This window comes from Sus scrofa, chromosome 17 (genome assembly GCF_054392235.1).
Source record: "Sus scrofa isolate SSC_HxYL_T2T_F1_AM1 chromosome 17, Sscrofa_HxYL_maternal_Yorkshire_Landrace_v2.0, whole genome shotgun sequence".
Taxonomy (NCBI): domain Eukaryota; kingdom Metazoa; phylum Chordata; class Mammalia; order Artiodactyla; family Suidae; genus Sus; species Sus scrofa.
This window is the reverse complement of record NC_139399.1, coordinates 41,823,359-41,839,472: the sequence shown is the minus strand read 5'-3', so window position 1 is coordinate 41,839,472 and position 16,114 is coordinate 41,823,359. Positions and strand designations below refer to the sequence as shown.

General features: G+C 45.0%; 1 protein-coding gene and 1 long non-coding RNA gene across 4 annotated transcripts in view; one reads left to right on the top strand and one right to left on the bottom strand.

Annotated features, from left to right (window-relative positions):
• Nucleotides 1–2,052, bottom strand: part of LOC102164496 (uncharacterized) — a 38,012-nt gene extending 35,960 nt beyond the window's left edge. For both annotated transcript variants that reach the window (XR_014832131.1, XR_014832130.1), the window contains exon 1: nt 1,882–2,052. This is a non-coding gene — a long non-coding RNA (uncharacterized LOC102164496). The remainder of the gene's footprint in view (nt 1–1,881) is intronic.
• An 82-nt stretch (nt 2,053–2,134) lies between these two features.
• PSMF1 (proteasome inhibitor subunit 1) overlaps nt 2,135–16,114 on the top strand; it is a 46,885-nt gene continuing 32,905 nt past the window's right edge. The window contains exons 1-3 of one of the 2 annotated variants that reach the window (NM_001243340.1): nt 2,135–2,415; nt 8,211–8,363; nt 10,062–10,144. In NM_001243340.1, coding sequence (NP_001230269.1) covers nt 2,287–2,415; nt 8,211–8,363; nt 10,062–10,144 — 365 coding nt within the window. In that variant the 5' untranslated portion in view covers nt 2,135–2,286. The remainder of the gene's footprint in view (nt 2,416–8,210; nt 8,364–10,061; nt 10,145–16,114) is intronic. The other variant, XR_014831719.1, reaches the window with a different exon arrangement.

The following is a 16,114-nucleotide window of genomic DNA, read 5'->3' as shown; positions in this document are numbered from 1 at the left end:
GCCCAGTTGGGCTGAGCTCAGGCCAAGAATTCATTCATTCTGCATTCACTCATTCATTCATTCAGTAAGTATTTACTGAGACAGGAAGGCATTCAGGTATACCTATACACAAGACGGACATGGTCCCTTCTCCTTGGTCAAAATTAATGTCAAATACTTAAGCAAATACATATGTAATATAGTGTCAGCTTATGATAAATGCTTTGCAGGTAAGAAAGCGGGATAAAAGGTTAAAGATAGGAGGTTCTTTTCCATGGGGTGTCAGGAAGCCCTCTGCTGAGGCTGACATGATGTGAGGAAAGGAGTCAGTTAAAATGAAAGAGCATGTGGATATATGAGAAAGTGCAGTTCGGGCAGAAAGAATACATGCAAAGGCCTGGAGAACAGAACACGCGGAAAAGGGAGACTGGTTAGGAAGCTACTGCTATAGTCCAAGTATGAAATGCCAGAGGCTCCAACCAGGGTGGAGGCAGTGCAGGTAGGAAGAAGTGGTCGGATTCAGAGTATACTTTGAGGGTAAAGTGGACGAGCTTTGCTGTTGGATCCGATGTGGGTATAAAAGAAGAGGGGAGTCAAGATCACTGCAGACAACAGTGCAGGGGATGGGAGGAGAGTTGGAGGAGATAATGTTAGAGAGAGGCAGGGGTGGGGAGCACAGACCATAAGATGGTTCCTACAGACCATGGGAAGGACTTACTTTTCTCTGCAGTGTGATGGGAGCTCTGGGAGGGTTTTGAGCAGAGGAGGGATGTGAGCTGGCATACGTTCTAACAGAATCTCTTGTTGCAGAGTGTAGAATAGACTTTAGGGAGACAGAGATAGAGTAGGGCAGTTGAGAGGCTGGTGTCAACATCCCAGTGAGAGATGATGGTGGTTTGCCGCAGGGAGCTGACTGAGATGGGAAAACAAAATTTGTTTGAGTAAAAGCAATAAGGGGATTTCAAGAAACTTGCTGAAGAACTAATACATAATAAAAATTACGAAGGAGGGAATTCCCGTTGTGGCTCAGCAGAAATGAACCCAACTAGTATCCAAGAGGATGCAGGTTCCACCTCCGGCCTCCATCAGTGGGTTAAGGATCCCACATTGCTGTGAGCTGTGGTGTAGGCAGAAAAAAAAAAAATTATGAAGGAGACAGGAAAATGAATGACTGAAATTTGGTAGTAGATAAGGAGCACCAGCTCTGGAGTTAGCAGCTTTGTTTTTGGGGGGAAGTGGCTTCCATTCTTTGAACTGGTGATAAATCTGAAAAGTGGGAATGATAATGAAACTTAACTCATAGAGTTTTTGATAAGGTGATATAAAGGTTTTGTTTTTGTTTTTTTGTCTTTTTGCCTTTTCTAGGACTGCTCCTGCGGCAAATGGAGGTTCCCAGGCTAGGGGTCGAATCGGAGCTGTAGCCACCAGCCTACGCCAGAGCCACAGCAACGCGGATCCGAGCCGCCTCTGCGACCTACAGCACAGCTCACGGCAACGCCGGATCCTTAACCCACTGAGCAAGGGCAGGGACCGAACCGGCAACCTCATGGTTCCTAGTCAGAACCACTGCGCCACGACGGGAACTCTCGATATAAAGGTTTTGACACAGGATCTAGCAGCAATAAACATTTAATCAATGTTACCCAAGGAGCTAGACTAGATTGCAGTATCACCTCTGCCACTCACTCATCTTGGTCAAATTTACCCCTTTGTTCCTGTTTACCCATCTGTAAAATGGAGTTAACAAAAACTTTATGGGGTTGGATTGTGAGTTTTAAATAAATGAATACAAGTATTTAGAATTACGTGGTCCGGAACAAGCACTGCATAAGTGCTAACGATTATTATCAGTATATTTTAGGCCTACTTCATAATCTCTTCCCCCCACCAGCATAAACCCACCTCATTCTGCAGATGAGAAGTCTGTGGCTCTGAACAAAGTAGCCCCGCCTCAAGGACGCCACAGCCTGCGTGTAGTGGCTCCGCCAGCTACGGCCAGTTGAAGATTTCGTCTTTGAAGGACCTCACCCCCAGGATACCCGCCTCGCCCGCCCTCTGCCTGGCGGAACATTTGAGAGTCGCGCTCTTGCTTCCAGTCGGGCTCACTCTCGCAGCACCGCCGGCCCCGGCAGGCACTTCCGGCGGCCACGCCCCCAGCACTGGGGCGTCTCCATTTTGGCCGCGCAGGTTAGGGACGTGACTCAGACCAGCGGATCGGCGAAGCGGTGTTCTCGGTACTCTGAGGGCCGAGCCGGCTCACCGCACTCTCTCCCTTCCTTATTCTGCCTGCAGAGGCCGGGGGCGCGCATGGCGGGCTTGGAGGTCCTGTTCGCGTCTGCGGCGCCGACCATCACCTGCGCGCAGGACGCCCTCGTCTGCTTCCTACACTGGGAGGTGGTTACGCACGGCTACTACGGCTTGGGCGCCGGCGACCAGGTACGCCAACGGAGCCAGCCCAGGGCCAGGGTGGAGGGGGTAAGGTGTCTCCTGCCTGAACCCAGAGGACCGTCGGCTTGGTCCTTAGTGCCTGGCCTTCCCTCCTCCCCAAGTCCAGGCACTGAGGCTTATGACACCATTGCTCCCTATGGCCTGCAGGTCAGGGAGGTGCTAGCTGAACTGTCCCAGCCCAGCTGGCACAACATGATTTGAAAAGCCAAGGACAGATTCTCGCTCCCGTACAGCCCGGCAGTCTCCCAGGCCGGGATTGTGTGGATCTGGCACCGAGGCAGGTGTGCAGCCCCCCTGAGCTCTCTTCACCTACCTGAACTCCGCGAAGCTTCTTCCCATACAGCTGGGTGGGGTGGGGGCTGTTGTCAGCACTATCCTCCTACTGTACTTAGTGCCCAGCAGGTATCTGGATCCATGCAGGGGTATAGGGGTGAGCTTGGACCCATTCAGCTCCAGTCAAGGGCCCTGAGAGCTCAGACACCCTCTCCCTTTCCTGAAGGGCCCAGTGCAGCCCACTCTCTGGTTGTCATCTTTAGCTCAGGCTTTGGGGCAAGAACAGCCTGCCACACACATGCAGAGGTGCACCCTGTGTGTGAGGGCCTGTAGGTTTGCATCCCCAAAGATGTCCTACAGGACCAGCCCCTCCTGTTCTCTTGTCCTCAGGTTCTGCCTCTTCCTGCTGGGGGCCTTGTTGTCATCCCCACAGAGCCCTAGGACTGCTGGGCCCAGGCAGCCTCACTAATTCTTTGCTGTAGCATTCTCCCATCTGCCCCTGCCCCTTCCCTCTGACTCTCCCCCTCCACATCCTTGTACACTTCCTCTGAGAACTGGGCGGGAAGCCCTTACTGTCCCTTCGCTCCATCTGAGAAAATAGCCTCCGGTACACACACTCAGCCAAGCCACCACTGCCTTTTCACTGTCAGAACCTAGACCAGCTCTGGGGAGCAGGGTGCTTCACTCCTTCCATCTCACAGTGAGATCTTAATCTTACTTTCATTTCTAACTGCTTTAGTTCTCAAGCTCCCTAATCCTTTTTTAGTTTCTCACGCATACATCCAGAGACTTAGTTTTTCTTCTGATACAGAGCTTTAGGGATCCCTCGTCAAACACAGTTTATACATCCAGGTTCTGTACCCCATCCTCACTGTCCATTCCTTTTCCCTTAGAACTGGTGACCAAGACCATCACACCCTGATCAACAGGTATAAGAAACACAAGTATTGTCATGGATCTCTGGCTCCCCCCCTCCCCCAGACTTGGCTTTTCTGATCGCCCTGCACTTTGTCTCACTTGCCTTGCCTTTCAACATTTCACAATTTGGGACCAGGTAGAGGCGGCCCACACTCAACAGTCAGATTTCCCCTTTCAGTGCATAGTCTCCCCACTTGGCTCCATTCCAGCTTTCCAGTCTTTAACAGCCCTTTCACTTGCCCCAGGCATTTCATATCACCTTTTCTGGGGTGTTCTCCTAGATAGCTGGTGTGTAGGATGGTTCCGGGGACAGTGGGACTGAGAGGAGGGTAAGACTTGCCTCTGCCCTTGGGGCTTCCCTATCGGCTCTCAGCATCCCCCCCCCAACCCCTCAGATCGGACAGGTCTGCCCTGCTCGCTGTCCCTTCTCATGTACCTCACTCTGTTTACTCTCCCCCCAGGAGCAGGAACTTGTTACAGGGACTCCCTTCTCCCCATTACACAGACATGTATCAGCACTGCTCACACCACTCATCCCCTCCCAAATCCTGTCAGCAGTTCTCTCTCAGTCACTTGGACAGCTTAGGGACATCAGTTCCTGTAGATCATTGCCCTGTCCTAACTGGCATCATTCCCTTGCCATACACTCCAGGCTCCTAAGTTTTCAGAAAGTACACAATTTCACTTTAATACTGGTCTAACAAAGTGAACAAAGGATCCTTAACTGAATCCCAGAAATCCATCTAATTCCACTCTCTTCTTGGTGCCACATGTTGAGTTCACGCTGACCAATAAAAAGATAGTTACCCCTAAGATGCCTGCAGCTCCAGGCATCTTAGGGGTGGCCAGGGAGAGTGGGGATGAGGGTTTGGAAGGTATTGTCCATCTGTTTATGTCCTCTGAGGGGCCAGGAGGGCAGGTGGTGGCGGGAAGGCGGCGTTTGTAGGGCACACTGGAGCATGAAGTATAATTGCTTCTCTCTGCCCTTTGTCTGAAGTGCCACTGGAGCTCAGGTTGCACTTGTCCTCTCACTTCTGAGTCTGCTTTCATTCAGAGTAGAAGCCATTTGGAGGAGCATTTTTCCTGTTTACATAAGAGAGGGTTTGTTTTCCAGCCTGGGGCCAGCAGACTCAGCTGAAACCAGTAGTGTTTGCCAAGTTCACAGGGTGTTTATGTTGTCTCTCTAGCCACCTTCAGCTTCCCACCCTTCTGGGGGTGATAAGAGAGAGAGGAAGGTCCTAAAATGGTATACTTGATCATTTAATATATTGACAGTTAAATAGAAAGCTAAATTATCTTTTAATCTTTGGTTTTATCTCCTCTGGTACAGGAGAGCTGTGTACATAAGACTTAGAAGAGCAATACAGCTTCAATAAAAATTCAGTGTTTGAATTTTGATTTCTTTCTTGAAGTCACACCGCTCCTCATAAGAGCTTTACAGCTGTGTCAGGCAGGTGGTTGAGGTGGCAAGGGAATAGAGATGGCCATAGACTGTTCTTGCAGGAATCTAAGAATACTGGCGAAAGCAAGAAAATGCCCAAAATGACCCTCTTTGGGTGCATTTTAGCCCAGGAGCACTATTAAAGATTGCTTCCAGCCCCAGGGTTTTGCCTAAGGGGACCACTCTTTTTTGCTTTTCGGGGGGCCCATCTGGTGGACCTGGCTGGAAGCCAGGAGTTCTCAATGCCAAACTCAGTTCTGCACCTGACTTACTGTGACCTTGGGCAATTCTCAGCCCCTCTTGGCCCTTGGATTTTTTTCATCTGAGCAAATTAAACTGCACAGCCATGTACTTTGGCTACTTTCCAGTTGTAGCTTTTTGAGAGGCCTGATATTCGATGTCCTGATCAAGAGGGCCGTTGAATGCATGTTTGGCCTGATATCAGCAAAACCAGTCCCTTTCAGTTCCACTTGTTTTCCTGTATCGGGGCAGCCCTTGAGCTGGGGAACTTTGGTTCCCCTGCAGTGAGAGAATAGCATAGTGAGCAGGCTGAATTATTTATATTCCAAGAAGAAATTCTGGTGGGTTAAATGTTATATGTGGAGGATATAAATATAAATTCAAAGACCCTTGATAGAACAGAGACAAAGCATGTTATCAAATTCTTGGCTTCCGAAGTCAACCTTAAATCCACAGCACTAAACATGTTCCAGGGTTGGGGGATGAGGGATAGTTTCTCTTTCTCACTTAGACAGGGCTGATTAGTTTCACTTTTGTTTTCTGTCATCCTGTGTCTCAGCTTCAGGCCTGTGAGATTCCTTGTCATTTGGCCACATTCAAAATCATGCCAGTGGCAACGTCTTGAATTTTATTTGGGACCTCTTTCCTCATTTGATTCCTGAGCCCCAGAGGTGACCAAAGAAGAGAGGCCCGCAATCTCCAGTCTTGGCCTCTTGTCCTTGGGGTGTGTGCTCTGTGTTGCTAGACCTTTGTCTTTTGCTGTTGTTGTTCATCTTTGGTCCCACTCTATTTTCATGAATAGAGATTGTCCCAGGCCACTTGCTCTGTGTTTAGCAGTAGGAATATACATCCATGAAAACAGTATGTAGATTTTCTTTTATGTTTTAACCTTTTTTACATAAATGCCACCTGTCTATAACTCTCATTTTTCAAAACACCTTTTCTTTGTCATTGTTTACTTTGATCTGTAGTACTGTGATTAGATCTAGTTTGTTCCTTCTAACTGATGTACAGTATTCCTCTGTGAGCATATGCATTTTACCTCCCCACATGCACCTCCCCTTTGGTGCCACCAACAAGGTTGTGCAAAAGATCCCTTGTCTTTGCCTCTGTGCACAGAATTTCTTCCAAGAGTGGCGGTTTGGGGTCATGGAGTATTTGCTCAGCTGATTGCACTAAGTATCACCAGGTTGTTCTCCAGAGGGGTTGTCTGAATGTGAACAGCCTCCAGCAGTGCCTGGAGGTTGCCATTCTCCCCACACTTACACAAGCACCTGGCAAAAAAAATAGAAAAATGGGTAACATTGTCTGATAAATGGATCCTGGTATCTCTTATTTCACCTACATTTCTCCGAGTGCTAGTCAAGTTGAACAACCCTTTATACACTGTTTGCTGCTCCTATCTTTGGCTCATTCATATCTTTTGCCAGTTTCTCAACTAAGTTCCCAATTTTTATTTTCATCTTCCAGGCATTCTCTTTTTGTATTAGTAATTCGTTCTTTCCATTTGTAGCCATGGCGCATCGCTCATCCTAGCCTGTGGCTGCCTGTTAACTTTGCCTGTAGTGTCTGTTGTTGATTTGAAGCTTTAAGTTATTAGCAGTGTCAAAGACAACACTTTTTTTCTATGGACCTTGTTTAAGAAATCTTTCCCCTCCTGGAAATCAGTATTTAGTTTTTATTATAGAAATAATTTGAGATCTAGTTTTAAAATGTTAGTGTGTAAAAGGAAAGTCATAGGGTTATTATTATCGCCACTCACGGTGATGCATTTTTGCACCCACGAGGTTGGCAAAATTTTTAAATTGGACCATAGCAATGTTGCTGACCACGTAGAACAAGAACTCCCACACATTGCTCATGAGGAGTATAAATCCAAACTTCTTTGGGAAACAATTTGACTTTATCTTATAAATTAAAAATTCTTCCCCTAAATATACTCTATAATAGAGTTCATCTATATGTACGCTAGGAGATATGTACAAGAATATTCATAGCAGCATTGTTTATAATAGCAAAACGAATGAATTGGAAACATTCGAATATCCATCCACAAGTGAGTGTGTAAATTGCAGCATATTCATATGATGGTGTGGTATCGTTCACACTGTCTAAGTGAATGAACTATAGTTAAGTGTATTGACATGGATGAATTTCAAAACAACATCGAATGAAAAAGGCAAGTGGTAAAAGCGATGCCATTTATATAAAATTTAAAAATGTTTGAAACCATTTTTTTTTTTAGGGTTTGTGTATAATAACACAACTCTAAGGAAAAGTAAAGAAATATTTTGAAGTACAGACTAGCGATTACCCATGAGGGAGGAGGAGGGAGATTCCCTGGGGGTCCACCCCCAAACTTTTAGCGGTGTTGACCATGTTCTCTTTCCTAAGCTGGTTGTAGACACACAGGTGTCCATTTTGTAATTCTTTTTTTTACTTTGTACATATGCCATATTTTGCATTTGTATGAAAATGGTTCGTAATTTTTGTTTAAACCCCTACAGTAGTCCAGGGAAGGGTCCATTAGAATCTGCATTTTTAGTCAGCACTTTGGTGATCCTATGCACATGGTCCATGTTCCAGACTTTGAAAAACACTGTCTTAGGACTTCACAGCGCCCTCGAGATGATTGGCCTTGTTCTTGGCGGTGGGGTGGAGACGAGATTATTAAACCCATGCTGGGCAGGTTCCAGTGCTGTGCCACAGAGGCAGTCAGGTATTCAAGAGGAGCGCTAGAACACAAGTCCAGAGACCCCAGGCCTCTAATGTGCTCGACGGCCGTGGATATCTTCCTTCCTCTGACCTCCACGTCCTCACCTGTGAAGTGAGAGAGGGGGTCAGATTATCTGGAGGGCCCTTTTTAGATTTGAGGTCCTGATCTTCCTCTCATCTCTTGGTGTCTTCTCAGCCGGGTCCCAGTGATAAGAAATCAGAACTGCTGCCAGCTGAATGGAACAGCAATAAAGATCTGTACGTCCTCCGGTATGAGTCTAAGGATGGGTCCAGAAAGCTCCTAGTGAAGGCTGTCACCGTGGAGAACAGCATGATCATCAACGTGCTGGTGAGTCTGTGGGACGTAGAGGGATCCGCTGATGGGCGTGGACCTTGGGATCACCATACCTTTAACGGTATGGATCAAGAGTCCTGAATTTCATGAAGCCTTTACCTGGTGATCCTGCCTCACAGGGGCTTTCCTTCGAAGGGGAATGGTTAAGTAAATTATGGTAAATCCATTCAGGGACAGCCGGGAAGAAAATCCGGCATTGTAGCCCCGGGGGCTACTTTTAGTTCTTTAGATAAGCCTAGTTCCCTGCTGCCTTGGAGCCTTTACACTTCTTGTTTTCCTATGCTGGGAAGCTCTTCCTCCCCAACATTGCCACCTCAGATACACACTCGCCACTCTTCCTTTAGCCTGAGTGAACTCCCTCTTGTTTTCACCTACTCAGAAAGTCCAGTCCTGACACCTTGCTGTCATCTCTGCCAGAAAAATCTAAATTATGCCTCTGCTTCATTTTATTTTCCAGCCTGGTGCTTAGCACAGTTTATAAATAATGTACTTATTTTTGCTTTGCTATAATACTTATATTCTGCCACTGGACTGTAAGCACCCTGAGGGCAGTGACTCTGTTTTTAAGTTTTGTCCTGGTTGTCTATAAAAGTATCATGCAGTGTGTATTGTGCTGTACTTCGCTTTTTTCCCCTCAATATGTTTTGGAGATCTTTACATGGGAATGCCTATAACTATATCCTACTTATTTTAACCAATGTGCAATATTTCATAATACCATAATTTATCCCTCTCCCTTTTGATGACATTAGATCTTGTATCAGACAGGATTCTTAATTATAAACAACAAAATCCCCTCAGACTTGTTTAAATAGTTGGGTTTATTCAAAGAACTCCAATAGCCCATTGAATTGTTGAAAGGGCTGGAAAAACAATTCAAGGCTGGGCTTCCAGGGCATTGCTCCAAACCGTGCCATGGAAACCACTGCTGCTGCCACCTCCCCAGGGCATTAGATACTGGCTTACACCAACCCTGGCACCCTTTCTCAAGAGCCACTGAGGTTGTGACCCCTGCTGCCTCTGTTACTACTCTCTTTTTTTTTTTTTTTTTTTGGTCTTTTTGTTGTTGTTGTTGTTGTTGCTATTTCTTGGGCCGCTCCCACGGCATATGGAGGTTCCCAGGCTAGGGGTTGAATCGGAGCTGTAGCCACCGGCCTACGCCAGAGCCACAGCAACGCGGGATCCGAGCCGCGTCTGCAACCTACACCACAGCTCACAGCAACGCCGGATCGTTAACCCACTGAGCAAGGGCAGGGACCGAACCCGCAACCTCATGGTTCCCAGTCGGATTCGTTAGCCACTGCGCCACGACGGGAACTCCCCTGTTACTACTCTCGTTAGCAAGATTGTCTGCCCCTTACCCAGCCTGTTTATCTTGTTGCCCACCTCCAAATTGAAGTTGTGCATCTCTTTGGCACCTCGGTTACACCATGTGTCCAGGCTGCAAAAGAGCCTAGGAAGTAGGTTTTCTGGGCTTTGCTTCAGAAAGGCATTATTCCTAAATCAGAGAAGTCAGCAAGCATTAGAAGTGTATTTCATCCATTACAGACACTCCTCATATATGTGTCTTTGTGTCCATGTATATTTCCTTAGGTTGAATATTAGATTGTTGCTCTCCCCCTACCTGCCCACTCACTTACTCATTAGACCAGAAATACCCTAGTCTCTCATTTTCTATTTTCATTTTTCTAGGAATGTGGCTCACAGCAAGTGTCAGACTTGACCCTGAACTTGAATGATTATATCGATTCAGAACACCTGGTTGACTTCCACAGGTATTTCTAAGTGATGGCATTTCCCTGGGAAAAAGAAAAAAGAGCCAGTGGCCAGATATAAGGAATAGACTTGAGTGTCAAAGAATCGAGGAAGGTTAACATCTTTCTCCGCTGGGAAAAAAATCTCTTCTCAATTCTCTTATCTGTTTTTAATTTATTTGAAGAGACTGGTCACATGTGAGATGCCATGGGAAATAAAATGAGGCAGTCCAGAGTCTACAGGGTAGAGATGCTGCCAGGCAGTGGAGTCGGTCAGAATGAGCTCCTGTGAAAAAGTACACTAATTTGATTTCTACTCACTCCCTAATTTTTTTTTTTAAGACTTAACTTTTTAGAGCAGTTTTAGGTTCACAGGAGAATTGAGCAATAAGTGCAGAGAGTTCCCAGGCACACCCTCCTGCCCTGCACTCTTCCGTATCCTGTATCAGAGTAGCACATTTTTACAGTTGATGAATCGATGCTGACCCATAATCACCCAAACTCCATTCTTGGTGGTGTGGGAGTGTGTTTACTTTTGTAAGAAACTGCCAAACTGTCTTCCAAAGTGGCTGTACCGTTTTGCATTCCCACCAGCAATGAATGAGAGTTCCTCTTGCTCCACATCCTTGTCAGTGTTTCAGTGTTTCAGATTTTGGCCATTCTAATAGGTGTGAGTGGTATCTCAGTTTTGTTTTAATTTGCAGATCTTTGGTGAGATACCTGTTCAGGTCTTTGGCCCATTTTTTAATTGAATTATCTCCTTATGGCTTGGTTTTAGGGGTTCTTTGTATATTTTGGGTAACAGTCATTAATCATATATGTGTTTGGCAAATATTTTCTTCTAGTCTTGACTTGTCTTCCCATTCTCTTGACTTTTTATTTTGAAATTTGCAACCCCACAGAAAAGATGGTTTGCAAAAATATTACGGTGATACCCATGTACCCATCACCTATGTTCATCAGTTTTTAACATTTTACCACATTTTCTTAGTTTTCCTGTATGCTTTTTCGTCCTTGGATCATCTGAAAATTATTTCCAGCCTCTAGGAACCTTAACCCCTAAACATTTCAGCATGTCCTCCTGTATGACCTTAGTACAGTTATCACTCTGGAAATGTGGCATTGATACATTAATGTCATTTAATACACAATATACAGTCCATGTTCAGATTTCTGCAGTCATCCTAGCAGTGTTCTTTTTAGCAAGGCTTTTGGGTTTTAGACATGAGGAATTTTTTGTTCTTATCCAACCAAATATCACACACTGCATTTATTTCCATGTCTTTTCAATTTGTTTAGAACAGTTACCCAGATTTTTGTTTTTCTTAGTATTGATGTTTTTGAGGATTTGAGGTCAGTTGTTGTATAGAATGTTCAGATTGTTTCCTCATCATTTGGTTCAGGTTGAACATTTTTAGCAAAAAGACTGTGTAAATAAGCCTGTGTTCTCGTGTTTCACGTCAGGCATGTGACATCTGTCTTTTTGTTGATTTTGTTCAATTTCATTGGTTGGTTATGACAGTATCTACTACCATTCTCTACAACAAAGGCAACTCTTTTCTTTTGTATTTAGTAAGTGACCTGTGGGATTATATTAGCAGGCAGTCATTTTAGCATCTATTGATGAGTCTTCCCTGAATCAGCTATTACTGTGATGGTTATAAAGTAGTAATTTTCTGTGTTTACAATTCTTTCTGTATTTATTAGTTAGAATTTTTTATTTAAAAAAGCTTTCTTCTATTCTTCCATCCCCTTAATTTTTTAAATGTAAATATGGACTCATAGATTCTTTTTTATAGTCCACTTCTGTCATTCTTTGAATGCTCAATTTGTTCCAGAGTTAACCAGTAGCAACCCCTTCAAACTGCCTTTTTTGTCTCTTTGATAATGTCCCCATTATTCTGTGAGTGTTTTCACACTTGCTGGCACAGTAAGGAGTTCTACCCTCACCTCGTGCTTTCCTTGCCCCTGCCTTGAAACCAGGCATTTTTCTGAAGAAACATGATTTAGGTTCATGGGGAATAGCATTCAAAATCTGGGCCCTGAATGTCCTCATTAATACTAAGGATGACATTGCTTCCAGGCCTTTTCAAAGGATAGAGCTAGGAGGGTTTTTCCTTAAAAGTTTTTTTTTCTTATATTTCAAACTGATACTTTTACTTTTTTTTTTTTTTCTGGTCTTTTTTTGTCTTTTAGGGCCGTACCCACGGCCTGTGGAGGTTTCCGGACTAGGGGTCCAGTTGAAGCTGTAGCTGCCGGCCTACGCCACAGCCGCAACAACACGGGGATCTGAGCCGAGTCTGCAACCGAGTCACAGCTCACGGCAAGGCCAGCTCACGGCAAGGCCAGATCCTTAACCCAGGCTAGGGATTGAACCTGCATCCTCATGGATTCTAGTCAGATTCTCTAACCACTGAGCCATGACAGGAACTCCAGACACTTTTACTTTTAATCTAACACCACAAGATTCATATTCTCTTATTCCGTGCTTGTAACTCCCTTCTCTCGTGAGAACAACATCAATATATTTGCTCTTTTTGTTTGATTCTAATATACACAGAGCTAGCTTCTGGACTTTATATCAGTACTGACCAAGAACAAATTATTAAGTAAAGCTGCAAATACAATTTCTTTCCAGTTCTGTTTGTCCCACTGAGCTTGTATATCATGAGTATTGAGTTCAAAATGTACTTAGATTTAGTGCTTATTTGTCCATCAGTATGATGAAATTATCTGTTTGCTAAGTAGTTGGGCCTTTTTGTTTCTACTTTATCCCATTTTAGGGACTTTATCCCCATCCTCATTGACCTCTTCAGGGTTTTGGAGGAAGGCCGGCATCACTATAAATTCACAGTCATCAGAACTGCCTAGAAACCCTGTTGGATATAATTGCATCTAATCAGCAATAACTGTCTTGAACCTGCTCCACTTTGCTCAGACTTCCAGACCACCTACTCCATCGGTCTGGCCACCCCTCTTTGTCTGCATCCCTCTTCCATGCAGCCTCTATGTGAGGAGATCCCAACTTCCACTTCTGCTCACCACCTTCCAGTCAGTTTCCCACACAACAATTAGACCAGCCTTTTAAAAACCCAGATCAAATCACGATTAAAAACCCTGCTTGCAGTTCCTCAGTGCTGCCACCTCACACACATTAGGATGACCATTATCGAAAAACAGAAAATAGCAAATATTGGTAAGGATGGAGAAATTGGAACCCTTGTGCACTATTGGTGGAAATATGGTGTAGCCACTATGGAAAAAAAAAAAAAAAAAAAACCAGTAAGGTGGTTCCTTAGGAAATTAAATTACAGTCTGATTCAGCAGTTCCACTTCTGAGCATATATCCAAGTAGAATTGAAATCAGGGTCTCAAAGATATTTGTGTACCCATATTCATAGAAGCATAATTGCCAAAAAGTGGAAGTGACATAAGCGGCCATGAGTACCTAGGACAGATGAATGGATAAACAAAATGTAGTGTCTGCATGCAATGGAATACTACTCAGCTTTAAAAAGGAAGGAAATGCTAACAAATGCTTCAGCATGCATAAACCTTGAGGACATTGTGCTGAGCACAATAAGCCAGTCACAAGAAGACTATATGATTTCACATATATGAGGTACCTAGAATGGTCAAATTCATAGAGGCAGTGCGATAGTGGTTGCCCAGGACCAGAAGAAGAGAGATTAGGGAATTAGTTTCAGTTTTGCAAGAGGAAGAGTTTTGAAGATAGGTGGTGGTGATGACTGCATGGCACTGAATAGACTTGATACTGCCGAATGGTACACTGCAAACTGGTTAGAGTTGGTAAACTAAAAAGAAATGAAATTTTAAAAAAATAATCCCCAAACTCTTCAGTGAATGTTCATTTCTCTAAGGATGAAGAAACTTGGATGAGGTCTGAAGCCCAGGGCCCAGCCCCTCTACCCTCATCCTGTGCCACTTGGCCCTGACCACCTGTGCCTCAGCCGTGAGGCCATGCTTCACTTCCCTCTTCAAAGCTCTCCCCGCTGCCAGGCACACTCCCCACCCTCCTCACAGCCAACTCCTATGCTTCCTTCTGTTCCCATGTAAATGTCAGTTCCTCAGAGAAGCCTCCTTTGCTCCCCCCATATTTGATGTTTCGAGACCACCTTTAAAGCAGTTCATGAGTGAGTGTGATTAACTTCATGGAGCTGGTCTTGCCTACTAGCCTGTAATCTCCTTGAGGGCAGGATCTGGGTCTGTTCTACATAGAAGACAGAGGAATGAAGGTGCGAAGTGAGACCAGGCCTGGCCTGGGTGGAGCCGCTTTTCTGGGTGCCACCCACACCGTGACATCTCACTCAAGAGGGGAAGGGAAGGGTGCTTAGAGTGTGATTTCTCTCTTGACTTTTTCATCCAGCAATTCCATTGGAAATGAAATGGACAAAACCTGTGGAAGAACTCAGGCCTATATACCAGGCTGTTCTTTCTCCTTAGAGCATTTAGTCCCCCAGCAATACTGAGAGAGAAACGGTGACAATGTCTCCACCTTGTCTTTTTAAAATAACATTTGTTGTTGGAGTTTGCATGTGTTGAGGTGGAGGAGTGGGTATTTGATTACTGTGAAATGATGCAATAGAACTACCTCAGAACATTGTTCTGAAATGAAATGAGATGTCAGCCAGAGTGCTTAGTGCTGGGCCCAGCTCTTACTAATATGCAAAGGGAAAAAAATCTGATCCCCAGGAATAATCATCTCCATGGAAACTGAGGCTGTGAGAGCTGGGGTATGGATCTGCTTCCCCATCACAAGGCCCTCCCTCTCTCCTCTGCCTCTCTGCCTGCTTTTGGCCCCCTTCCTCCATCTGGCCCTCCATGTTAGGTCGTCGTGGCATGGCACATCTGTTCTAGGTAGGAAATTGTGCCCTTAGTTGAGCCAACTGTGATTTGCTGAGGAGTATAAGCTTGTTCCTTTCTGCCCAGTCTCTTTTACTTTAGGCTGACAGGCTGTCTTTTGCTACTTTTTGCTACTACCAAAATGGCAGTTTTACTAAGGCTTAGAAAGCATGCGAGAACTTCTCCTTCAGAACTTTGCAGCTTTTGAAGCAGACCTGAATTCTACAGGCAAACCTCTCACATAGGGAAGTCAGAGGTCTTCCACTGTGTCACACACAGCTCCCTGACTGAGAGGAAGGAGGAGTTAGATGTACTCTCTAGACCCGGCAGGGAAGCAGTACGGTGCCCGAAGTTCTGTAGCTTCTAAGTAGGAGCCTCATCTCTCTAGGGATGTATGGACCATAGGCCCTAGAGCTTCCAGACCATTGCAAATGTTACACTCTTTACTCATGGAACTCTTTATTCAAGCACAGTGTTCTCGGAAAGGGTAGAGGCAGCAAGTGGAGGTCCCTGTGCCCCATCCACCTGGCTTTCTCTGTCGCCCTTCCTGGGCTCCCTTCCATGCTAGAGAAAAACCTGAAACCACTGATCTAGTCTAATCTCAGTGATTTTATGGTTATGTAATAAATATATTTTTAATTAAACTTTTTATTTTGAGATAATGGTAGACTTACATGCTGGTCTAAGATACAATACAGAAAGACTTGTATCCTTTATGCACTTTACCTCAATGATGACATTGTATAAAACTATCTAAAATATTACAGTGAGGATACTGACATTGATACAGTGACATTTAGCGTTTCCATCACCACAAGAATCCTTCCTGATGCTTTTTTATAGCCACACCCACTCCCTCCCTGCCCCCATCCCTTGACAACCATCATCTATTTACCATTTCTAAAATTTTGTCATTTCAAAAAATGTTTTAGAGGAGTTCCTGTTGTGGCTCAGCAGAAATGAACCCGACTAGAATCCCTGAGGATGGGGGTTCGATCCCAGGCCCCGCTCAGTGGGTTAAGGATCTGGTGTTGCCCCAAGCTGTGGTGTAGGTCACAGACGCAGGTTGCTGTGGCTGTGGTGTAGGCTGGCAGCTGTAGCTCCAATTCGACCCCTAGCCTGGAAACT